The sequence below is a fragment of the Henningerozyma blattae genome, chromosome 3 (genome assembly GCF_000315915.1).
Source record: "Henningerozyma blattae CBS 6284 chromosome 3, complete genome".
NCBI lineage: Eukaryota > Fungi > Ascomycota > Saccharomycetes > Saccharomycetales > Saccharomycetaceae > Henningerozyma > Henningerozyma blattae.
Window position 1 is genome coordinate 1,397,478 of NC_020187.1, and position 24,720 is coordinate 1,422,197.

The 24,720-nt window shown below is 32.5% G+C and overlaps 10 protein-coding genes across 10 annotated transcripts; 5 read left to right on the plus strand and 5 right to left on the minus strand.

The window, feature by feature from the left end:
* Positions 1 to 257: 257 nt before the first annotated feature.
* Positions 258 to 1,523, plus strand: EBP2 (Ebp2p; the record flags this gene model as incomplete). The annotated part of the gene is made up of 1 exon (XM_004179845.1): positions 258 to 1,523. The coding sequence occupies one exon, from the start codon at positions 258 to 260 to the stop codon at positions 1,521 to 1,523; it is 1,266 nt and encodes a 421-aa protein (XP_004179893.1).
* Positions 1,524 to 1,966: 443 nt separating this feature from the next.
* On the plus strand, positions 1,967 to 3,025 carry ERG20 (bifunctional (2E,6E)-farnesyl diphosphate synthase/dimethylallyltranstransferase; the record flags this gene model as incomplete). The annotated part of the gene is made up of 1 exon (XM_004179846.1): positions 1,967 to 3,025. The coding sequence occupies one exon, from the start codon at positions 1,967 to 1,969 to the stop codon at positions 3,023 to 3,025; it is 1,059 nt and encodes a 352-aa protein (XP_004179894.1).
* Positions 3,026 to 3,498: 473 nt separating this feature from the next.
* On the plus strand, positions 3,499 to 3,783 carry QCR8 (ubiquinol--cytochrome-c reductase subunit 8; the record flags this gene model as incomplete). The annotated part of the gene is made up of 1 exon (XM_004179847.1): positions 3,499 to 3,783. One exon carries the CDS (start codon positions 3,499 to 3,501, stop codon positions 3,781 to 3,783), a length of 285 nt encoding a protein of 94 aa, XP_004179895.1.
* A 428-nt stretch (positions 3,784 to 4,211) lies between these two features.
* MRPL38 (mitochondrial 54S ribosomal protein uL14m) lies at positions 4,212 to 4,628 on the plus strand (the record flags this gene model as incomplete). The annotated part of the gene is made up of 1 exon (XM_004179848.1): positions 4,212 to 4,628. One exon carries the CDS (start codon positions 4,212 to 4,214, stop codon positions 4,626 to 4,628), a length of 417 nt encoding a protein of 138 aa, XP_004179896.1.
* A 156-nt stretch (positions 4,629 to 4,784) lies between these two features.
* On the minus strand, positions 4,785 to 7,730 carry TBLA0C05800 (uncharacterized protein; the record flags this gene model as incomplete). The annotated part of the gene is made up of 1 exon (XM_004179849.1): positions 4,785 to 7,730. The coding sequence occupies one exon, from the start codon at positions 7,728 to 7,730 to the stop codon at positions 4,785 to 4,787; it is 2,946 nt and encodes a 981-aa protein (XP_004179897.1).
* Positions 7,731 to 10,215: 2,485 nt separating this feature from the next.
* MRP49 (mitochondrial 54S ribosomal protein mL61) lies at positions 10,216 to 10,677 on the minus strand (the record flags this gene model as incomplete). Its single annotated transcript, XM_004179850.1, has 1 exon — positions 10,216 to 10,677. One exon carries the CDS (start codon positions 10,675 to 10,677, stop codon positions 10,216 to 10,218), a length of 462 nt encoding a protein of 153 aa, XP_004179898.1.
* Positions 10,678 to 11,452: 775 nt separating this feature from the next.
* TPK3 (cAMP-dependent protein kinase catalytic subunit TPK3) lies at positions 11,453 to 12,733 on the minus strand (the record flags this gene model as incomplete). Its single annotated transcript, XM_004179851.1, has 1 exon — positions 11,453 to 12,733. One exon carries the CDS (start codon positions 12,731 to 12,733, stop codon positions 11,453 to 11,455), a length of 1,281 nt encoding a protein of 426 aa, XP_004179899.1.
* A 1,529-nt stretch (positions 12,734 to 14,262) lies between these two features.
* On the minus strand, positions 14,263 to 17,106 carry MCD4 (mannose-ethanolamine phosphotransferase MCD4; the record flags this gene model as incomplete). Its single annotated transcript, XM_004179852.1, has 1 exon — positions 14,263 to 17,106. The coding sequence occupies one exon, from the start codon at positions 17,104 to 17,106 to the stop codon at positions 14,263 to 14,265; it is 2,844 nt and encodes a 947-aa protein (XP_004179900.1).
* Positions 17,107 to 18,060: 954 nt separating this feature from the next.
* TBLA0C05850 (uncharacterized protein) lies at positions 18,061 to 19,254 on the minus strand (the record flags this gene model as incomplete). The annotated part of the gene is made up of 1 exon (XM_004179853.1): positions 18,061 to 19,254. One exon carries the CDS (start codon positions 19,252 to 19,254, stop codon positions 18,061 to 18,063), a length of 1,194 nt encoding a protein of 397 aa, XP_004179901.1.
* A 3,357-nt stretch (positions 19,255 to 22,611) lies between these two features.
* On the plus strand, positions 22,612 to 23,913 carry TBLA0C05860 (uncharacterized protein; the record flags this gene model as incomplete). Its single annotated transcript, XM_004179854.1, has 1 exon — positions 22,612 to 23,913. The coding sequence occupies one exon, from the start codon at positions 22,612 to 22,614 to the stop codon at positions 23,911 to 23,913; it is 1,302 nt and encodes a 433-aa protein (XP_004179902.1).
* Positions 23,914 to 24,720: the final 807 nt, after the last annotated feature.

Consider the following 24,720-nt stretch of genomic DNA (forward strand, 5'->3'; position numbering starts at 1 on the left):
TTAATAATTTCAATAGTTATATCCGGGTGATTTTAAGATGAATAAAAATTTTCCACATTTTAAAATTTTTCAGCTTGAAAATTTCCGGAAATGTGAAATGCGATGAGATGATGAAAAATTAATAGTAGATTAACTAGTGTAATAATAATAATGTGTACATTATATATAAGATATTTCTTCTGTGACTTGATATTTATTTTAAAACAGCTTAATTGTAATAGTGACATTTTAGTAGATCTAACTATATAAATTTAAATATGGCTAAAGGTTATAAATTAAAAGAGCTACTAGCTCATCAAAAGGAAGTTGAAAAACAAGACAAAATTGAACAGGAAAAGCTTAGCAAGAAAAATGAACATTTAAAGAAAGCTGAGCCAAAAGTTGTTAACAGTGAAGATGTTAAAAAATCAGCAATCAAAAAAGCTATAACTATGGAGCCTGTTAAGGATACCGAAGAGTATGAAAGTAATGCTTTATCTCACAAAGAAAAGAGAAAGTTGAAGAAGCAATTGAAAAAGATGAGTGAATTAGATACCAAGAAAGAAAAAGAAGAAAAGGAAAATATTGAAGAACAAGATGACGATGAAATTGAAGAAGAAGATGATGATGAAGAAAAGAGATTAGATTTGGAAAAATTATCCAAGAGTGATTCTGAATCTGAATCTGATGATGATGATGAAGAAGAAGACGATGAAGAAGCTGAAAAAGAGTCTGAATCTGCTGAAGAAGAAGAAGAAGAAGAAGAAGTAGAAGATGTACCATTATCCGATGTCGAATTTGATTCTGATGCTGATGTGGTTCCACATCACAAATTAACCATCAACAACACTAAGGCAATGAAGAATGCGTTAGAACGTATCCAATTACCATGGAAAAAGCATTCTTTCCAAGAACATCAAACTATTACATCCAAGAGCAATACTGATGAAGGTATTAAAGATATTTATGATGACACTGAAAGAGAATTAGCATTTTATAAACAATCTTTGGAAGCCGTTCAAGAAGCTCGTGAAGAATTGAATAGATTAAAGGTACCATTTAAGAGACCATTAGATTATTTTGCTGAAATGGTAAAGAATGATGAACATATGGACAAGATTAAAGGTAAGCTAGTTCAAGAAGCTAGTGAAAAGAAAGCCCGTGAAGAAGCTAGAAGACAAAGAAACTTAAAGAAATTCGGTAAGCAAGTTCAAGTTGCTACTTTACAGAAGAGACAAATAGAAAAGAGAGATACATTAGAGAAGATTAAATCTTTAAAGAAAAAGAGAAAGCACAGTGAAATTGGTGGAGAAGAATTTAATGTTGGTATTGAAGAAGCTGCCGCAAGTGAGGAAAGTAATAATCGTTTCAAAAGAGCCAAAGCTAATAGTAAAAGAGAAAATAAAAATACTAAATATGGTTTTGGTGGTATGAAAAGATTTAAGAGAAAGAATGACGCTGAATCCTCTATGAACATTACTGGTTTTTCACAAAGAAAGATGAAAGGTAAAAGTGTCAGACCAGGTAAGAGTAGAAGACGCTGAAGCACACATTCAAAATTTCAAATAACAGAAAATCCTTTACCTGTCTATGAATATATAGATAAATATATATATATATATGTATATATATTATATAACTTTTTATTGTAAATTAGAACCACATGTATTGACAGGAATCAATTTTTATACTCTAAAGTTTACCGGGCATACTTCATCCATTCATTAAACTAATCGAAGGTACAATGTGGATACTAGCTATTTTGTGTCTTTCGTTTAACTTCAACGTTATATCGGACATATTAATATACGAGAGTGTATGGAATTTCGATTTCTAATTGATATACATTTTCCCGATCTTGGAAATATGCATGCAAAAAACTGCGAGAAATAAAGGAAGCAACCTTATATAAAGATGTTATAAATTTGGATTAGAGTTTAACCAACAAAAAGAAAAGTAATATCCCAACTTGACAGATATCAACAAAATGAGCAAGAAGAGTGTTAATAAAACTAAGTTTTTAAGCAGATTTCCAATTATCGTGGAAGAATTGACCCAAAGTTTGAAAGATTATGGGATGCCCCAAGAAGCCATCGATTGGTTTGCTAAATCTCTAAATCATAACACACCTGGGGGTAAATTGAACCGTGGTCTTTCTGTAGTAGACACATATGTTATCTTGAAAGGTTACCATGATGTTGAAGAATTGGATTCCAAGGAATACGATCAATTGGCATTATTAGGGTGGTGTGTCGAACTTTTACAAGCCTATTTCTTGGTAGCAGATGATATGATGGATCATTCTTTAACTAGACGTGGCCAACCTTGTTGGTATAAAGTTCCAGATGTGGGTGACATTGCCATTAATGATTCATTTATGTTAGAAGCTGCTATTTATAAATTGTTGAAGAGTCATTTCAAAAAAGAATCATATTATATTGATTTGATTGAATTATTCCATGAAGTAACTTTCCAAACCGAGTTGGGTCAATTGTTAGATTTAATCACCGCACCAGAAGATAAAGTTGATTTGACAAAATTTAGCCTCGACAAACATTCATTCATTGTCATTTTTAAGACTGCTTATTATTCATTCTATTTACCAGTAGCATTGGCTATGTATGTAGCTGGTATCACTGATGAAAAGGACTTAAAACAAGCCCGTGATGTTTTAATCCCACTGGGTGAATATTTCCAAATCCAAGACGATTATTTGGATTGTTTCGGTACCCCAGAACAAATTGGTAAGATTGGAACTGATATCCAAGATAACAAATGTTCTTGGGTTATTAATAAAGCATTACAATTGGCCACTCCTGAACAAAGAACCATTTTGGATGCCAATTATGGTCAAAGAAATTCTGAAAGTGAAGCCAAATGTAAGAAAGTTTTCTATGATTTGAAAATTGATCAAGAATATACTACCTACGAGGAAAAAATCGCCAAAGAATTACAAGCCCAAATTGCTCAAGTCGATGAATCCCGTGGTTTTAAAAGCCAGGTACTTACAACTTTCTTGAATAAGGTTTACAAGAGAACAAAGTAATTTCTGTATATCCTTTGACTTTCAAATTATCACTTTTGCTTCTCAATTTATATATTTTCATTTCTCGTTGTATATTCGTCTCTTGCCACGGTATCCCTCGCTTACACCTGTATATTTCTAGCCTATTGCTAGCGTTTATACACATATGTAACATCTCTAACACACATTGCTATTGCACTTGTTAACACACTTGTTATTGCGTTTGCTATTATTAAGCTTATTATTATTTTTATATCTCGAATATTTTGCGTCGCCCAATTTAAATCGCTCATTCTGCACGACCCGCTATGTCCGTTTTCCGGTCAGATTTCTCGGAGCGTGTTATAAAATAAGGACGTTATTTATAAAAGCTGTAAGGCATTCATCCTTTACCATAGTTTATATTATAGATATTTTTTAAAAAAAAGCGTGAGCATTAATAGCTTTTAATCTGAATTAAACAATCATTACAACATATATCATATCATATCAAAATGGGTGGACCAGAAGCTAAGACTTACATGGGTTGGTGGGGCCATTTGGGCTCACCAAAGCAAAAGGGTATCACCTCTTATGCTGTTTCTCCATACGCTCAAAAACCTTTGAACGGAGCCTTCCATAACGCCTTCTTCAACTCATGGCGTCGTTTCAGATCACAAATATTGTTTGTTGCCATCCCAGCAGGTATATATTGGGCTTGGTGGTGTAACGCCAGAGATTATAACGAATATTTATACACCAAAGAAGGTAGGGAAGAACTGGAGAGAGTCAGTAATTAATCTATCAATATATTAAACATTCACTCCTACATTCATTATATATTCTGTCTATAGAACCATCACCAAACATATACTAGTATTCCTAACTCGGTAACTCTTATTTATTCTATATATATATTTATACGACTCATATTTATTTAAATTATCTATGATTTAATAAGATATTAACAAAACAATATGTAAACCACTATGTAAAACTGTATGCCCAATGATATACAAAATAATATATAATTGATTAAAGGGATGATGATTGAATAAAAAAAAAAAAGGGTAAGGAAATCATTACCAGTCCGAGGTTCGAGAATCTCGGAGTGCTTTTATTGATTTTTTTACAAAAAAATAAAGACGATAAAAAGTTACATATATATAAATTTTTATATATTTTACAGTTTAAATAAAATAAAATAGAGTAAAGACAACCAACAAAGATGATTCAACTAAAGACCATGCTGAAAGTTATCGATAACTCAGGAGCTCAATTGGCTGAGTGTATCAAAGTTATTGGTAAAGGTTCTCCACAAACCCCTGCCAAGATCGGTGATAGAATAGTATGTGTAATACAGCAAGCAAGACCGGTGACACAATCAATAGCTGGTAACTCCAATACAAATAGAGTACGTAGAGGGGATATAGTACATGCCATTGTTGTAAGGACGAGACAGACCAATATGAATAGACCCGATGGGTCATCTGTGGCATTTGGGGATAATGCTTGTGTGCTGATTAATAAAACTACTGGTGATCCATTAGGAACAAGAATCCTTGCTAATGATGGGATAGTAGGGAGAGAGTTAAGAGCCAAAGGTATGAATAAGATTTGTGCCTTATCTAGTCGTGTCATTTAATCTTCTTTATTGCTACACCATGCAATTTCATGTATATATACATTATAATTACCTATTTATTTATATAATTCATATTTCTTAATTTCTACTTGCATATTACATCATATTGTCCTTTTTTTGTTTGTTTCATTTATTTTTTTTTCTTTATAAGCATAATTAATGGTTAGTATGTTCACGTCGATGTAAATAGTCTACACAACAAATCGTATGTCTCATCCAATGTGTCTCTAATACTTGAGTAACTGTTAATCTTTTCTCAGGTTCCCATCTTAAAATGCCATAAATTGTTTGTTTTTGATTCTCATTATGCTCTGCGTTAATATGTTTAAACTTAGTTTCAATTAATTGAAATTTTTTAGTATGAACGATTTGATGGCAATAATCTTTAAAAATAGGATCTTTAGAAGCTATAGCTACTTTCCATAATGGCTCATCAATCATCAAAAGATTACAATAGATGATACCACAACTCCAACAATCTGATAATTTAGGATCATATTTATGATCTTTGATAAACTCTTCAGGTGCTACGTACGGCTCAGATCCACGGGCACCTTTTTGATAATGTGGGTTCTTTTCCCATCCAGTTTGGAAAACTTGGCTGACACCAAAATCACAAACTTTAACTAGCCCATCTTTATGCAATAGAATATTTTCAGGCTTTATATCACAATGTGCTACACAATGATCATGCATATATTTAATGGCATATAATATTTGTTTAAAGATACAATCTGCTTCTAGGGGATGAAACACTTTATTATTTTTCAATTTATTATTCATTAAAGTGAAAAGGTCTCCTGCAGCACAAAATTCCATGACCTCAATAAAAGTCTTGTCGGTTACTAATAAATTAAAAATATTTGGATAAAAAGAAGTTTTTTTACTTCTTTGAGAAAATTCATTTAAAGAATGACCAATAATAAATTCAGATGTGATTTTAGTGCTGAATTTTTTACTACTATATAATTTAGGTCTTGCAAATTCTTTTATAGCAAAGTATACATTTTTACCATCATTATAAGTTCTACTATAGCTACCATAATCATCTTTCTCAGTAGCTGGTCTTGAACATAATTTCAAAACACCATATGAACCTTCACCAATCACTGCAATTGGCTTGCCATATATATGACTAAAAGTACCTGTTGATGATTTAGGTTGTGGAATATTCTCTTTTTCATCTTCCAATATGTTATAAATTCTATTTGATATTCTATTAATTAATCGAAATTCATCAGGCCCAATAATGGAGTTTTTATTTACAACTTTTGGAATTAATTTTTCATTACTATCATCAGTACTATTTGAACTAGAAGATAGATAAAGTTCTTCTTCTTTTAATTTATTTACTTTACATTTTTTATAGCAATCATTGGTAGTTACCATGGTGGAATCTGGATGAGAAGAATGTTTATAATCTAAGATGGAATAAGCCTTGTCTAATTTTTTTTCTTCTATTAAAGCTTTATAAAACGAAGGTTTTAAGATTTTGGAAGGTTTCATATCAAATGAATTTTCACTGATAATGGGAATTCTATTATAATTATGAAGATGCTTGCCCGTGTTGTATACTAGAAAAGTTTCAGTCTTTAGTAGGATTATTTCTTTTACTTCCTTTCTTGAATTCGATGATGAGTTCATCTTGGAATTTGAAGTGTTTATGGAAGAAGTATTAGTTGGAGACTTGGCATTATTCGGTACATTCGAATTGGGAAGAATAGTTGTAAATGAAGTTGTTGAAGGATTATTTGAATTATTGGATAACGTAGCGGGATTACCTAAAAAAGTCGATAAAGATTTTGTAACGGGAGAGGTTGAGGTTGAGATTGGGGGTTTTCCAGATAATTGAGGTGAAGGACTTTTTTTCCTTTCATGTAATTCACGAGAAAGTAAAGGAGGCTTTTTGCTTTCTGAAGTTTTCAAAAGTAGTAGATTTTTTGTAATTTCATTACATTTTGTAGATGAAATAGAAACGTTTTTGTTTATATCATTACCTGAGAAATTTAAGCTAGAAGAAGTTTTCCTTATTTCATTGTCAGTGGTCACTAATTGATGATGATGATGGTGATGATGATGGTGATGATTTTTAGTTGGAATATCAATATTTGCTACATTAGTAGATGGCAAAATTCGTTCTTTTTTATAATCTAATGGTGATATTGGCTTTGACTCCAAATCTACTGTGGAATACTTCTTGTTGGAATTCCTTAAATCAGTAGTTAATGGCAATGAAGCTTGTTTCCTAGTACTAGTATATGATAATGGAGAAGAAGGATGTTTTCGATCCAATAAGATATTTCTTGTTTTGTCTTTAGTAATAGATTCAGAGAGTGGAGGTATTGAAGCTTCATTATCTGAATAGACTAATTTCTGTTGTACGATTTTATTTTTTTTTCCTAAGCCAGAATTAATTCTCGTCGATGTATTTTTGTTTGATCTTTCTGTATCAGAAACGACGTATGAAGAAGGTGATAATTTCAAACCATTAGGGTACCCTGGTCTATCCTCCGATCTAGATAACGATGAAAGTATTGGTTGTGGCTGTGTTTTGAATTGTTCTTTTTCTTGAATAGTATCATCATCTTGTAACAGTAACTCATCATCATTCATATCATCATCTGTAGTGACTCCCTCCCAACTAAATCGAGCTATGCTTACCTCAGAATCACCATCCTCAGCATTAATTCTAGCATTAAACTCATAATTTTTTTCATTTGGTATCGATGATAACGATAGGGTTGATATATCTTTATTTTGGTTTTTAAAATGTCTTAAAACATTGCTTGGGATAGCTATTTGCACTGGAGACTTCATAGTAGTTCCAGCATCAACACTTGTATTTGACAGTACTTTTAAAGTTCCTCCATTTTCAATGTCAGTTTTTGACAAATTATTTCCAGAGTCAATCGGTACCTCATGAGTATGGTGGTGATGGTGGTGCTGGTGATGGCCCTCTGTATTATGTGTAGTGTGATTAGAGCTGCCATGACTGTAGCACTCAGGTGACCCCTGAGTAGAAAGAGATATATTTTTTGTGCTTTTCTTGTTTATATCTGCCAATTTCGGTATATCTGAGTCTATATTATTGTTATTATTCATACCTGCAATTATTTTTTTTCTTCGTCTTAGTCATGAATTAATGTCGCAAATTAATACAAATAAATAATTAAAATCCTAATATCTGACTAGCAACAGTTTGCAGTATAAAATAATGATAATAACCCTCTTACGATATTTCAATAGTATTCAATTATTGTATCTAATTACTTGCTTTTTTTATTTTTTTTTATCTTATTTTTTTGTTCTCACAACCTAAGTGACTGGCAATTCGTTACGCCTATAGAATGCTTTCTAGACAATACCTATTGAAAAATAATAAGCTTCCTACAACAAACACTTTTCTATATTATCAATTCCCAGGAAAATAATTTGATAATCGTTTGATATACTTATCTCGAGCTAAAAGTTTCACTCTTCACGCTTAATTAGAATAGGGCAGCCCTGGAATCTTGCGGAGTTTTTCCGAGTCTTCTGAGACTTAAATTTCCAACCTCTTCCTGTTTTGGCGATGGTAGCGCCGGATTGTTCCGGGGAATGTCCGGTCGGAATGACGTCGATGACACTATATGGGCCAGTGCCATAAAAGATACAATAAATAAAGCCCACGAGAACTAAACTAATGTAAATTCTTAATATAGGAAATACTCTACATAACTTTATGTATTGGCTAAATAAGAACATGTATAAAAAAAAGTATAAACTAGATGTAAATTGAATCAGGCATAAAACAAAGACAGTAAAAAATAGGACAAATTAGTATCGTATTTAAGAAAAATAGCAAAGTTAAAAAAATAGCATTACAGAGGGAAGCGCAACGAGATCTTGTGAATTTGAATCATGGGAAAAAAAGGACTAACCTAAGGGAGAATAGGAGAAGAAGAAATGGGACCTAGGTGTTAATATGCATTCATCCAATTTGCATAGTTCGGAGAAGATAGGTTCCTGTACTTATAAAAGGTTTCACCACTTGATAGAACCTTACCGATAATTCAATACCTGGTCGTAACAAAAAAGCACAATCATCAATAATTTTTCGTTAGCCAGACCTAGTCGAGTCGAGAAGTCATAAAAAATCCTCTATATTTTAAAACTTGAACAAAACGACTGGAAAAGTATCACACAGACATTGTAAGTAAAAAGACAAAGCTGAATCTTACAATTAAAACATAGTTTAACTAGTTGTGTCCATGAAATATATTTGCGTCAATAAAAAAGGAACAAGCTGTTCGACTTTTTTAAGTCTAAGAAAAAGAAAAAACAAAAAAAAATACATCAGGGAAACAGGCATGAGAATAAGGCCGTCAAAGAGCCGTTTCATTAGGCTTTATATACCAATATTTACTCATTTCTAATCGTTCATTTGACATAGGTTACAGGCTTTTTTTTCTGTAATTATCAAATATTATAACTATTGCTGTCCTGCGCTGTTTCTCCAGAGTTGGCCGTATATGGAAATAGTCACCAATCATTTCGCTGAAAAGTGGAAGAAAACATTTCCGATATCAATAGAAAACGTAATAAACGTAGCAAAAGAGATTGAATATCATTCCTAATAAAGTTGAGAAAATTTATAGGCAAATAGCATTGGAAGGTTTTTTTTTTTTTGTCATGATTAAAAGTGAATAGATAGATGTATTGGAGAGATTGTTTATGTCTCTCTTGGGAAGTTGATGGGCTAGCTACAACGAATGATTATTGGTGTTAAATATCTAATTAGAGATAAATCAGAGATGCAAGAATAATTAAGATTGTATTGCCACAGAAACAGTAAATTAAGGGGCATATGCTTTTTTTATTATTTAAGTCTTGGAACAAGGGAGCGTATACTAAATAAAGATTATGTAAATTATAGTTGGCCTGGAAAAAGATTTAAAAAAATTAAGTCGAATACTCTAAAAAAAATGATTTAATGAAGTCAATACGGAAACAAACGATAAAAAATAAAAACAAATATGATTACTTTAATAGTGGAAAATTATTCAACAATCGGACATTTTCCAGTGGGTTGTTTGTTCATCAACTGGTTCCTAGGAAACTAAAAAAAAATATTAAACGTGTCATTTGTATTTATTTTGTAACCCTATCAGTACTTCTTGCGAGTCAATAAACAAAATAAACAAAAAAAATTGCCTATCTTTAGTAATTATTTTATGAAGATGGTTTATTAAGATTCTAAAAAGATAGTAGCTTGTAACTGTTGACGAAAAATTGCTGTGATTATTAGTTATTGTATAGTGAAATAAAATTATATTTACAATGAATATATACTGGATGTATGTTTTTTGAAGACAAAGAAAAATATGCATAAGATCATCGTTCTGCATATTTTTCTTGTCTTTTCTTTTTGTTTTTAATTAATCAAATGCTATATGTAATAATTTGTCTCAGTGTGGCATGTTTACAAATTTCTGATATTTATACTGTTCCCTTAAATTATGATAAATTATGGAGACGATCCATCTATATGTACAGAGAGACTGATATAAACGTTTGATACTCAACGTAATAATGGTCATTTAGAAAATTATTCAAGCTTGATTAAATCAGCCTCTGGGATTTTTTCATGTTCTACTTGCTCTAAAAATTCTTTTAGAATGTCAGTCGAATGTTTCGATTTCATTTCAATCTTATTTATGGTTTTATCGTTATGATCCTTAACTTCTAAAGAACAGCGATTTAAATCTTGTTCAGAAACAAATTTCATATTTTCTGGTAAAACTTTCTTGATTTTAGATTTTTTAGATAAAATAACTGGCGGATGAGTTCTAGTAACATTGACTAGAAGGGTAGGGTTGTAAAATTGTATAGTTGGTATATAATTCCTCCAAAACTTTCTTGCCCCCATATGTCCATCTTCATTTTTAAAATTAAAGAATAAATTGATTGATTTTATCTTATCAGGCTTTAAGTAGACTAGAGCTTCTTTAGTAGTATATGATATTTGATTTAATGCTTTTAATTGTTTAATAACACTTGATTTTGCCATTTATTTTTTTTCTTTTTTTTATTTGAAGTTAAATTGAATCTTATCAATATATAAAATGGTGTGTGGAATGTGAATATGTGATTTGAATTATAAACCTTGATAGGTTTTAAATGTGATTTAATATTAATCTATGAATATTTTATTTTAGATTTTTTAGTCATTATTAAGTTAAAAAAAAAAAAATAAGGTGGAGTAATGGTAACCCGGACTTATATGTACTTTATAAAAAGCGTCAAGGCTTTACTTATATTCTATTGTATGTAAATGATTAATTTTAAATATAAAACACTTTGAAAAGGTCAAATTATTTATATCAATAAATATATGTAGATGGATATATATGTAATTATTCAATGCTGGAGATGAAAATAATATATAAACGCATATAGATATACAGATATAATAATATATGGAAGTCTAAATTTAAATAAATAAAATATTGAATTGACAAAAAAAAAATATACAAAATATTGAATTGTATATCCAGTGCTATGAATTAAGATGAATTGAAAATTTAGTAGAGAAAGACATTTTGTGATTTTAGGATAGGAAAATATTTAAGGATAATTTTGAATGATTTGATTAGATAATATTAAAGAATTATGGTGATTAAAAAAAAGAAAAGAAAAAAAATAAAGACATGATAATGTTATGTTAAGTTCATTTAAAAATGCGTGATAAAAAAAAATAATAATAATAATAATGAAGACCAATTACTTGAAAAAAAAATGTTCCGTGTTTAAATGTTTTGTTTAAATTATACTTTTTTGTATTACTAAAATTCTTGGAATAATACGGCATAAGTATCTTCACCTTGAACCCCGTAATTAATTTCTTCTTCAGGGTATCTTTCAAACAATGACGTGTCACCGCGGCCTTGTTGAATTGGAGGTTCATAAGGTGTTTCAATATTTCTTGCTACTAATTTTTCCCAAACGACTTCTGAAAACCAAGCATGGTTTTTAACATCATTTGAACCATTTTGTAAATTACCTAATCTCTTAGATAAATCTCTTGCAATTAATTTACTTAAAAGATCTTTGACATCATCATGGAAAAAAGATGGGAATTTCAAAGTAGTATTCAAAATATTCTCATAAGTTTTCATGGTATTGGAATCATAGAATGGAGTATAACCAGCCAACATTTCATAAATCAATATACCAAAACTCCACCAATCTACAGATTTATTATAAGGTTTGGTGCTAATGACTTCAGGTGCAATATAATCTGGAGTACCACATAAAGTGTATGTAACATCTGGCACATATTTGGCAAACCCAAAATCTGTAATCTTGATATGACCATTCTTATCCAACAAGATATTTTCTGGTTTTAAATCTCTATAAATGATATCATTGGAATGTAAATATTCCAAAGCCAAACAAACCTCCGCAGCATAAAATTTAGCTACAGGGTTGGGGAACCTTTGTGACTTCCTTAATAGAGAAAATAGTTCACCACCTTCAATATAATCCATGATCATAAATACTTGTTGAGAGTCTTGAAATGTCCCCCACATTCTTACTAAGAAAGGGTGGGTGACCAACGATAACATTCGTCTTTCATCATTTGTATGTTCAACTTGTTTCAATTTCACCACCGTATGTTTCTTTAACACTTTCATCGCATAGAACCTCCCATTATGATTGGAACGTACCAAATGGACTCTTCCAAAGGACCCAGTCCCTAAGGTACGCATGATTTGGAAATCTTGTAAAGTATATTTCCCAGAAGTTTTTTTACCGACCATGACTTGAGGAACAGGAGTAGATGTGTTGGACCCTTGTTGTTGAATGTTGTTTGTATTATTCCGACTGCCCAGATCTGTGTTTGTCAGTTGGCTTCTTTGTTCAGCAGCTCGAAGAGTTTCACCCAATTTTTTCATTGATATATGGTCGGAACCATCCGGGTTTACCGACGGCGAATTTTCCAAACTCTTTTTCTCCTGAGCTTTCTGATGTTGTCGTTTTAAAAGTTCTTCCTGAGAAGGTTCTGGTCGTTTGGGAATGCTCAATGTTCTTATCTGGTTGTTTTTTTGTGGGTCGACGTACATTATGATACTAGTGTTTTATTAGGTCGTGATGTTTTGGAAAATGAGGGATATATGCTTGCAAAAATACAAAACAAGAGAGAGTTATTTGCTATTGCTATTGATGATGTTAATGGAGTAATGGTTGTTAACTTACCCCGAGAGTTAGAATGGGGCTTATTAGAGCTATAGTAGTTTTTTTTCCTACTTGCAATAGATGGGGAAGTGACAGCTTGAGATGTTTTTTTGATGAAAAAAAATAAAGTCTATATCAAGCTAGAAAAAAAAATGAAAAAGATTGACGGTTAATATGGTATCGCCAAAGACTGAATGTTGATAGATATCGAAAAAAATTTTTTGAATATTAGAACGAGTGATAGATAATTGAAAATTAAAAAGAAAAGAAAAATAAAAATAAAAATAAAAAATATGATCGAGTGGACCCTGTGCCACCAATTAATTGCAATCGAAAGATGAAACTAAATCAGACACCAATTACTACTGGTGAAGTAAACTCAAAATAACGTACCGAAAAAAAAGCTTACCGAAAAGTTATATTAGCAAAGTCTGACAAAAAAAAAAATTTTGATAGATTGATGCACTTTAACTTTATTAGTCCTAATAATTCCTCAAAATGGGCTTGATATCGAAGTATACCTAAAGTAAATTAATGTGGTAGTAAAAAGAAGGAGACACAAGATGTCTGCCCAAAACGATCACTTTGTTGCTTAGTGACTCTTCTTGCTCTTACTGGTCAGTGTATCTTCCAGTTGAGAAACTTGACGCAGTAAACTCTATTCAAAGCATCTTGGAAAATATTTCAGTTTTGGTTCCTTGTTTCTTTTTTTTCAAATTTCAAATTTGAAAATTCCAGGAGCAGAAAAGTTTCAGGGCGAAACCGGGTAACCATACTGCTCCTGTACTTTCTAGGCACTGTCAAGTAAGCAGATCTTGGCAAATATGTCATCGATATCGATATTGGTTATGTAACGTAGTGGCGTCATGTTGCTGGAGGTCAGTTGCTAGAAACGGAGTGGGATGTGTGGTTGAGCAGGTTACGAGATGTTTTTTTCTATATGATTTGTGTTGTTAGGTCTTAGATTTAGGTGATCTCTGTAGGGATAGTATGGGATATGAGGAGAAAAATAGTGTGATCGTAAGGGGGCACTTGTTATTGTCGACGATAATAGGGTCGATGATCCGATTGTACGGTCGATGATCCGATTGTACGGTCGATGATCCGATTGTACGGTCGATGATGCGGTCAGTAATATGGTCATGGATAGGACCGATGCCTTCTTTTTTTATTTTTCTTTTTTTTCACTGTTTTTCTTAGAGATGTGGTCCAGATTAAAAACTCCGAAAACGGTAATGATTTTTCCCTTTTCATCCAGGCTGAGAAAACTCCGAAATTGATCTTGAAAAAAGTTATCCCGAAAGCTTATAGGAAAATAATATCATTATAATAGGATTATAATTTCATAATGATTATTTTAAATAGTTCATAGGATGTGTTCTAGATATTGTATATAAAAGGTATTGTTTTTGTGAGTCTATATGTTCTTCTTCTCTTCAGATATACGGTTCTTTGAAGAGGAAGCAGTTGTATCTTCGAGGGTATCGACATTCTTCAATAACAAATGGCCGATGATTTCTAATATTAACATGAATAAGGAAGACAAGATTGCCAAACAATAGTTCGATATGGTGACACCGATATCTAGCCATGACCCTTCGGTTTTCAATAAATAGAAAAAATTCAAAGATAATATATCACTTGTAGAGATAATCAGTGTAGAGATAGTAAAACTATCGATCTTCAACTTGATATTCAATATACCTAGACCCATAGATAATAAGATGTAAGGAATTATCAACTTCAACATCAGTAGGGCTCCCATGGGGAATGGATCAAAGATAGGGATCAACCTGTAGACTGAATCTAATGAGAAAGATGAGATTGATGCCACGTTACCTGTGCCGAAGAATGTGATTTGTAGTAGGAAAAACCCAATCAATGATACTCTAATCAATTGTAACCAATCTTCTTTGATAGCATCCTTGGAAATGGCTTTCTTGGAGAAATGAAGCTTTTTAATTTCTGTCTCAATTTCAATCCATTGGATTATATACATGGTGTAAACGAAATAGAATAAAGCTTCAAAAGAAATTGACAATATGATAAATACTGGTGCAAATGTTAAGTAGATGATTATTAATCTAACTTTAGAATTGTTATTTGGTTTCAAATAATGTAATGATGGCACTACGATCAAACTGATGAAAATAATTGCCCAACTTAAGATTTGAGAATCTACTGGCAGCCCGTTTCTTTCTTGTAATGATTTCACAGATTTATTAGTTAAGTATGTAATAGCCATAATCAAAAATATTTGGAAATTCATTAAATTGCATGTATATGAATTGATAATTGGTTTAATTTGAATTAATTGATATAACCCACTCCCTGCGATTAATACACTTGCTAAATTGATTTGAGTTAAACTTTCAATCTTAACGGCATCAAATAATGTGAAGACTGAAATTGATACACTTGTGATTAACCAATAGAAATTAATCTTAATATCTTTAATGCCACATAAAATTGGATAACTAATTAATACATTGAAAATTATGGTAAATATCCAACGATGGAAAAATCCATAAACAATTCCTTCATATAATCCTAAAGTTAATAAAAATAAAATTATTTTATTGACATTTGAAATATTCTTGAAAAATTCTTTAACACCCTTTTGTAAAATTAATTTATTAGTAAAAATTTGACACCAGAAATAAATTGGGAATAAAAGATACATATAAAAATTAAATGGAGATCTTTGATAATATAAAATATAATTCAATATTATACCCATTGAAATAGAAATAAAATAATTTAAAACAGATGTTTTAATAATATTGTTAAAATCTTGTCTTAGGATGAAAAGTCTTAAGAAAATGGTAAAAGCGTAAACAATCCAACCAACAAATCCCATAGTTACAATACTTCTAATAAATCTCCAGTTATAAGTGGTTAAATAATGTAACCCTTCGAGTGTAATTTTCATTAATTCTTCAGTTAATTGAATCGCTTCATTGACTAAAATATCAAAATCTTGATTTTCATTTGAATCTGAAATACGAATTTTTTCAATTAACTGTTCAATTTCATTAATATATTGAGTATAAGATTTTTCAACAAATTTGGGATATTCTTTATAAATAAATTGAGATCCAATAACTTCATTTTCTTTAACGAAATATTGTTCCAAAATACTTTTAGCATTGTTATATAGGGCATGTAACTTAACGCTTTCATCGGCCTTAATATAATTCATAGGTAATTCACCAACTGAATTAGCAGGATAATTAGCACCAATCAAATAAGACATTAATGAGGCAATGTCTGCTTGTTTAACATCGTTACGTTTAATAGAACCAAGATTCCAACCTTCAGTATAATTATCAAATATTGGTACTTCATTCTTCACTGGTTTATTGATACCTGCACCCCATGCAATCAATGGAGTTCTTGTATTATTTGGATGGCCATCACCGTGAGAGCCAAATGCACTCATACCATGATCAGCTGTAAAGATAAAGGCAGTATCATTATCATTAAAGAAAGTAGTAACATCATCAACTAATTTAGAAACCATTTTATCGATATATTTAACATTATCATAGTATTCAGCTGAATAAGGTCTATATGAATGACCAGCGGTATCACAACCTAATAGATGTAGGAAAAATACATTCCCATCTTGTCTAATTTCATAATTCAAAGTTTCATTAACAGTTGAATTGAAAAAAAGTTCATTCATATGTCTAAATACATATGCATCTAATTCAATGGAAGATTGAGTGAAATCTTCAAATTCATGACCATACATCCAAGTATCAATTCTATTTATATCACTAGCACCATCTTTAAACATTGGTAAAATATCTGGAGATCCAAATGAATATGTATGCTTTGATTGGTTGAAAAAACTATCAAAGTTGACTGGATTTTCTTTCCAACCTTTTGTTACTGCAGAAACATCTTCATAAAAACCTGCAATCATGGCAACATGACCTGGACGTGATTCAGTGGGCATTCTTGTATGAGAAATACCATAAGTACCTTCTTCCAAGACTATTGATCTTAAGAATGGAGCTAGGTAATCTGTTTCACCAGTAATTGGATGATTAATCTTGTCAAAAGTTGTATCGGCCCTTAATCCATCACCTACAATTAAGAATAATCTCTTAGCTGGAGGTTCATTGGTGCTCTTATGCTGTTGCATCCCATGGACTAATGGTGACACGAAATAAATATCAAAAATAGACCACAGGTAAAATAGATGGAATACTACCCCAACTGTAATAAACGTTATTCTATGTTTATTCCACATTGTAATAAAAAATATATATGATGTGAAATTAATGTTTCAACACTTGGTGTATTTTTTTTTGTTCTTTTCCTTTCTAATTAATTACCACAATAAACTGGCTAAAACTTTCTATATTTTATAAGTTTCATAAAGAATTCAAAATTATATAAACTAATAATTTAAATCAGTATTTTGTTTACATTTTTCATTAGTATTATTGAAAATGATTTACGACGATTACTATTGTTGGCCACCTTGGTGGTTTTCGAGGTTGTGCAAAATTCTAGTTTCGCGTCAACTTGATGAGCCCGAAACCCTGTTGTTTAAAAAAGGTAAATGCATTTTGGCGTTAATAAACAGGTAACAAGGTACCTCCACAAGACAAAATTTCAAAATGGCAATAAAATGTTCAAATTTATAGTACTGCTACTATTTTCCTTGATATAGTTTAAAAGTACACAAAGGACATACTAGAGTGCATTGAACAATTTGTGATAACACTAAACAGCGTGTTCCGATATTAATAAATGAAAGCAAAGTAGTAAGCAAAAAGTCTGTTAAATTAAAAACTTCAGGTTGCACTTTAAACCTCCTTGAAATAAAGGTTTCAAGAGAAATTATATTAAATTTATAAAGACGTAAATAAAAAAATAAAAACCTATATGGATAATAATAAGAGAAAGAACTAAAAGGGAAAGGATACAGAGTTATAATGATGCGGTTGGTATATGAGAGTAAAATTATGAATCTTACGATTCTTGAAAAAAACAAAGAACTGTGATGGTATCTAATATTATATTTTTAGTCAATGTTCAATATACGGAAGACGAAACGTTAAAATAGAAATAGAACATGTTCGATGAGTAACAAAATAAATGATTAGGAAATGTTCAATTAAGGGAAGAGGGGCGTAATGAATGTTCATGGTTATAATAGTGCAATAATAAAAAGTTTTTGAAATAAAATTGAGTTAAATTAACAAGAAATCAAATCAACAGCTTGTAAATAAACTGGGTGACATTGTTTACCTTGTGATTTGTCATACAAGTTGTAGAAATCACCAGATAAACATTGGTAAAATACATCATTGTTACCAATAGCCAAGTTACCTTGTGGAGTAATAGACCAACCAGCAGCGTAGATGGCACCAGCTTGTGGTGGTGGACCATCGAATTGGAATTGTCTGTTTGCAACAATAGAACCAACTCTACCCTTAGCATCGGTCAACAAACCCTTCTTTAAGGACATACCCAAAGTACTGTTGTTGGAACAAGCAACGACTTGGACTGGGTCAGAAGAGGTAGCTGGAGAAGTAGATCCAGTTGAAGTAGCTAGGTCCTTATTGACGGAAACAGAAGCTTGGATTTGGCCATCGGTGATTTGAGAAACGGCACCAGTAGCAGTATCTTTAACAGTACCACTAGCACTGGAAGCCTTATCAGTAGCTTGAACTTGACCATCACCAATTTGAGAGACGGCGGCAGCAGTAGATTTAGCAGTGGTGGTAGCAGCTTGAACTTGACCATCACCAATTTGAGAGACAGCAGCGGCTGTAGATTTAGCAGTAGTGGTAGCAGCTTGAACTTGACCATCACCAATTTGTGAAACTGCAGCGGCAGTGGATTTATCAGTAGTGGTAGCAGCTTGAACTTGACCATCACCAATTTGAGAGACAGCAGCGGCAGTAGATTTAGCAGTAGTGGTAGCAGCTTGAACTTGACCATCACCAATTTGTGAAACTGCAGCGGCAGTGGATTTATCAGTAGTGGTAGCAGCTTGAACTTGACCATCACCAATTTGTGAAACTGCAGCAGCAGTAGATTTCTTGGATGGAGCTGGAGCAGTATCAGTTCCGACTTGAACTTGACCATCACCAATCTGGGAAACAGCGGCTCTCTTAGCTTTTGCTGTGGACGACTTGGCTTTAGAAGAGGCCTTAGAGGTGGTTTTGGCCTTTATTTGTGTGGTAGCGTTAGCAGAAGAAGCAGATTTGGTAGAATTAGATGTAGAGATTGGGATAACGGCGATACCGAAAGAAGATGGGTAATCGGTGACACCCTTAGAGTAAGTGACATTTGGGCTTAAAGTGGTCCATGGTTCCGATGGAACGTAAGCAGCCATCGAAGTGGATGCCAAAGCAGCGACAGCTAAAGTTTTCTTATATTGCATTATGGTGAATTGAAGCGAGATGTATTAAGTTTGTTTGATTCTTTCGAATTGATTAATTAGAGAAGGGATAAAACAAGAGGAGTAAAAGGAGAAGAAGAAGAAGAAATAAAAGGGTAAAGAATGAAGGTGATAAATGTAAATCTGTTCGGTTGTTTATATATGCGGGTTTGAATTTGTCACACAGTATATGATTCAATTCTAATAAGCATAATACTGAATGATGTTGAGGGAAATGTGTGGAATAAAGGTTGGTTATTGAGATAATATCTAAATATAGTAACGCATTGACCAATCAACTGTAGCAAATTGAGAGGTTAAAAGAAATTCCAGTCATTCCATATGTTAAGTGTATACGAAATGTATATTAAGAATTTTTCATTTTTTTTATTTTTAATTTTCAATTATATGCACTGAAATGGAAAAGTAATCATTTAGTAAAGGAAAACGGAGTGAGTGTTGCAAATAAATATTTACAATGTAGGAAATATGTATATAGGCATTGCGGAAAAGGGCCATTTCCTAATAAATAGTTACCATACGGGTCTAACTGGATCAGAACTAGTTTGGTTCCTCTTCGCATTACAAGAGAGGTAATCATGGGTTGTTAATTGATCTCAAGAAAGTGTTATGAATAATTGTCATCTGAGGTGATGTAGTGTTTATTTTACTTTATTTTATTTCATTGCTATGTCATATTTGTTTCATTATGCCCCAATAGAGAAAAATCGAGTTGAAAAGAGTATAAAACATAAATATGATACGATTAAAACGTAAGCAAATATGGTTAATGGCAAGAAAAAGAAAGTTTTAGGAAAAGTCATCAAAAGTAATTGAAAAAAGTCATTAGAAGTGTTTGACAAAGAATAATTCACGGAAGTAGTTTTGAAATTCGGAATCCTATAACCAAAAAGTAGAAAAGTTCAACAACAGACTAATCCAAACTGAGACATTACTGCCCCTTACTGAATAGAAAATATACAAGCCTTGTTTATATTTGTGCATTGGAGTGTTTATTTATCAACATCTTCTGAATGGATCTTGGTGTTTACTAACTTCAGTCTGTGCCAAAGTTCCTACGTAAGCCTATATCAATACTAAGCCTTGACGACCCAAATCGAAGATTACAAATGTTGTCATTTGCCTGTTCCATGTCTTGATTCCAAATATAGATGTCTAATTGGCAAACAGCCCATGGCATTGGCAAACAACCCATGGCATTGGCAAATTCCATTAACTCCTCCACCCCTAGCATCTACTTCGTCTTTAATTTTATTTTTCTCCTTCTTCTTCAATAATTTTTCTGCCCTAGGTCTTCAATACTTTCTCCCAATTCTGAATAATAATTAATTACTTTCAGACAGTTTAACGTGTTTTCCACTTTTAATTAATTCCCAATTCAATTTAATCCTGAAACAGCTTAAATTGAAATTTCAGATTTTTTTTTTTCAGATTCAATCGATCTTGAGACGGCTCCTGGCAAAATTTCCTTAATAGTACATCACTAGTTTCCCAAACCATTGTATTATGTATCTGGAAATTTCCGTGGAACAAATTTCTTGGCACTCTCCGTTCCCGGCTGTCTCAAGAGGCACTCAGAAATGGCCGTAGAATATACGTAGAATTACCACTTTTGGAATTGTTATACCGAAAGTGCAATCGGAATTTCAGCCGAGATATGCAAGGATTTCTTTTGCCATTTTGGGTGATTGGGGCTGTGGTCAATGTCGGAATAAGAAATCCGTCCAGGAGTCGGATTTGAGGAGACCTGGGGGACTATTACCTGTTAATGACACAAAATATTTCAATGAAAAAAAAAAATAATGTTTTACCCTTTGATGAATCAAGAAACAAATCTCCATTATAGCATAGAATTGGACTCTTGAAACTGTGGTTCGAACATATATAGAGTTTTATTATGTAATACCATTATGTGTTGCATGTGTTTTTTGTGTATTACTATAGACTAAATTCGAATAATAATAATAAGTAGAGCTCGTTTCTTCTTGTGGCACGTGGATTTCGAGGAAATACGTAGTAATTGGAAAGATGTTGGTATAGAATAGATATAGATTGAACATCAATTCTTGTACATGAAGTTTGCACACTATAAGGTGTTTTTATTTTTTTTTTGAGCAGGAAGTCACGGATGTTTGGATATAACTTGACAAAGGTAAATTTGTTGATGCGTGACAAAAAAAATAAAAAAATTGCAGCCATACTTTTCTTATTGATTTAACTAGGTCCGTTAGCTTCTTCGATGGTACCTTATTTTTCTTGTTTCTTGTTTATTTGTTGCTATTTTTTCTATTTGTCCTTAAAACATTACATTACGCTACGCTACGCTTGAATCTATACCCTTAATACCCTATTTCCCATCCCTAAGCAACTTCCTCTGGATCTGTTCATGTAAAAAAAACATTAGAAGTGTCTGCAAAACAGTGTTCTTGACTCTTACTTTAACGTTTTTTAACGTTAAAGTTTTTTCAATCAGATCGATTTTAGTGCCGGATCTCATCCCTATTTCTTGACTCAACAGATATTTCTGATTCTCTTCTCTTGATTCTCTATTGTAAATACTTCATTGTAAATAGCATGTAATCCGATTTGACTCGAATTCTAACCGATCGGACTCAATTAGATTACCTTTAGTAGTTACTTGTTGGAGGGGGTATTTCGCTATGGGTATGGAATATTACTCTACGCTATATATTTTAAAATTTATTATATCTAGCGCACTAATTCAATAATTACACCGTCAAAAACGGTAATAGATACTATAATGGTCCCTTTGGGCAACTTTCATCTTGTCATCAATTAGTACCTATCTGTCTCGGCTAGATTATCAGAGATTATTCCATTTATTCGTTTTTTTGTTGTTGTTAAAATATTCATTTCATTTTATCTTGTCAAATCCCTTGATAAATCCGTATATAAACATCACAGACTCTCCTTTTCGAGCTCATGGTTTTCACTTCTCATCTAATGAAATCTTTTCTATTTAATTTATCCTTTTCCTTCTTCTACTCATTTTTTTTGACATTTCAATAACAGTATTACCAGTATCAAGGCAAGATTATACTATCAAAGCATACAATAGGAATACGTTAGAACGATTAAATTTATTTCAAGAAAACAATATGCAGTACAAAAAACCTTTGGTTATGGCAGCTTTGGCCGCTACTTCTTCAATGGCAGCCTACGTCCCATCTGAACCATGGACTACTTTAACTCCAGGCGGTGTTTACCCAGGTGGTGTTCAAAACATAGCTTCTAGTTTTGGTATTGCTATTGTAGAAATTGCTGATTCAAACGCAAAAAATGTTAAACTAGAACAAAAGGTTGTTTCTCAAATTACTGATGGTCAAGTTCAAGCTCCAAACTCTGGTGCTAAGACTACTGCTGCTCCAGGTGCTGCTGGTGCTACTGGTGCTACTGGTGCTACTGGTGCTCCTGGTGCTACTGGTTCTCCTGGTGCTACTGGTGCTCCAGCTGCTCCAGCTGCTGTCTCTCAAATCACTGATGGTCAAGTCCAAGCCCCAGCTAACGGTGCTAAAACTACTGCTGCTCCACGGTGCTGGTTCCCCAGGTGCTCCAGGTGCTCCAGGTGCCCCACGGTGCCCCAGGTGCCGCTGGTACTCAAAGCCAGGTGCCGCTGGTGCTCCCGGTGCTCCAGGTGCTGTTGGTGCTGTCTCCCAAATTACTGATGGTCAAGTTCAAGCTCCAGCTAATGGTGCCAAGACTACTGCTGCTCCAGGTGCTGGTTCCCCAGGTACTCCAGGTGCCCCAGGTGCCCCAGGTGCCGCTGGTACAAAGGCAGGTGCTGCAGGTAACACTATTGTTGCTGTCTCTCAAATTACTGATGGTCAAATTCAAGCACCAGCTAATGGTTCTCCAAAGGTTACAACAATTGCTGGTAATACTGCAGGTAGTGGAAGCAATGGTGGTAGCAATGGTGGTAGCAATGGTGGTAGCAACGGCGGTAGCAACGGCGCCAACGGTGGTGCTAAACCAAACGGTGCCGTATCTCAAATTACTGATGGGCAAGTTCAAGCTGGTGTTACTACCATCTATCCAAATGCACCAGCAGCTGCAACTACCACTGTTGGATTGACAACTTCCGTTAAAACTTCTTTTATCCCAGTACCAACTTCTCAAGGGCAAAAGAACGCACCTGAATCCAACATTATTTCAACTACAATGACTGTTGATGGTAAGCCAACTACCACTTCTGTCCTGGTTGTAAAATCTACTCAAACCATGGCCGTTCCTTCTTCACAACCATCTTCATCCCCATCATCATCCCCATCATCATCCCCATCATCCCCTGCATCTACAGGTTCAAATGATCCAGTCAAGGGTACTTCTTGTAAAAACTCTGGTACTTTAAGCATGACTCTACAAAATGGTATCTTAAGAGATGAAAAAGGTAGAATTGGTTCTATTGTTGCTAATCAGCAATTCCAATTCGATGGTCCACCACCACAAGCTGGTGCCATCTACGCCGCTGGTTGGTCTATTACTCCACAAGGTAACTTGGCTATTGGTGACAATGATATCTTTTACCAATGTTTATCTGGTAACTTCTACAACATTTATGACAAATCATTAGGTGCTCAATGTAAACCAGTATATTTGGAAACCGTTAATTTGGTTAACTAGTTAAAAAAAAAAAAAATAGAAACTCTGTAATAATTAATTGAATTTTTTTTTTTCCATTTTACATTCCTTTATTCCCACTAATAATTTTACTAATCTTATTGATCGTTTTAATCATTATTTACTTTCAAGATGTAGGTTATGAATATTTACAACAATATTAGTTATTATGGTAGCTATTTTTGTCAATACCAATTCATCCTAGTTTTAACCTGTGCTAAAATTAAATTAATCAAAGAAAAGGTTAAAAGAAGAAACTATCCTTTTTTTTCTTTATTACAATTATTATTGTACTCTCTACTTCAATATTTAATATTCGAAATAGAGGTTTTTTACAATTGGTTTTAAAAGTTAAACTTTTATTACTAATTTTGTCTTTTTTTCTTTGATTGATTTATTGTTGTCACTTTTCCGTTATCTCCCATCAGGTTTTATTATTATTATAACTTCTTTTTCTATCGTAACCCATTACTTTTTACAGTTCTTCTATAAATATTATTAATTTCTTTTATGTTTATCTATGTGTACTTATTTTAAACCAAAAAAAGAAATATAATTTGGAATGTCCCTAATTATTATTTTTTTTAAGCTAATTGAATAATAAATATTTATTTTCATTTAAGAGTCGCTTTTTTAATTTTCTATTATTACTCCGGATTTTTATTTTCTGTTTTATCTATTTTACATCGGATTTTAAGAAAAAAATAAACTTCTTTAAACATAGGTAATTTTTCGGTTCAGCAAATGTCTCATTTTAAATAAAATATAGACCAAAATATTTATTGTTCCTATTTGTGTTACCTTTCCAAG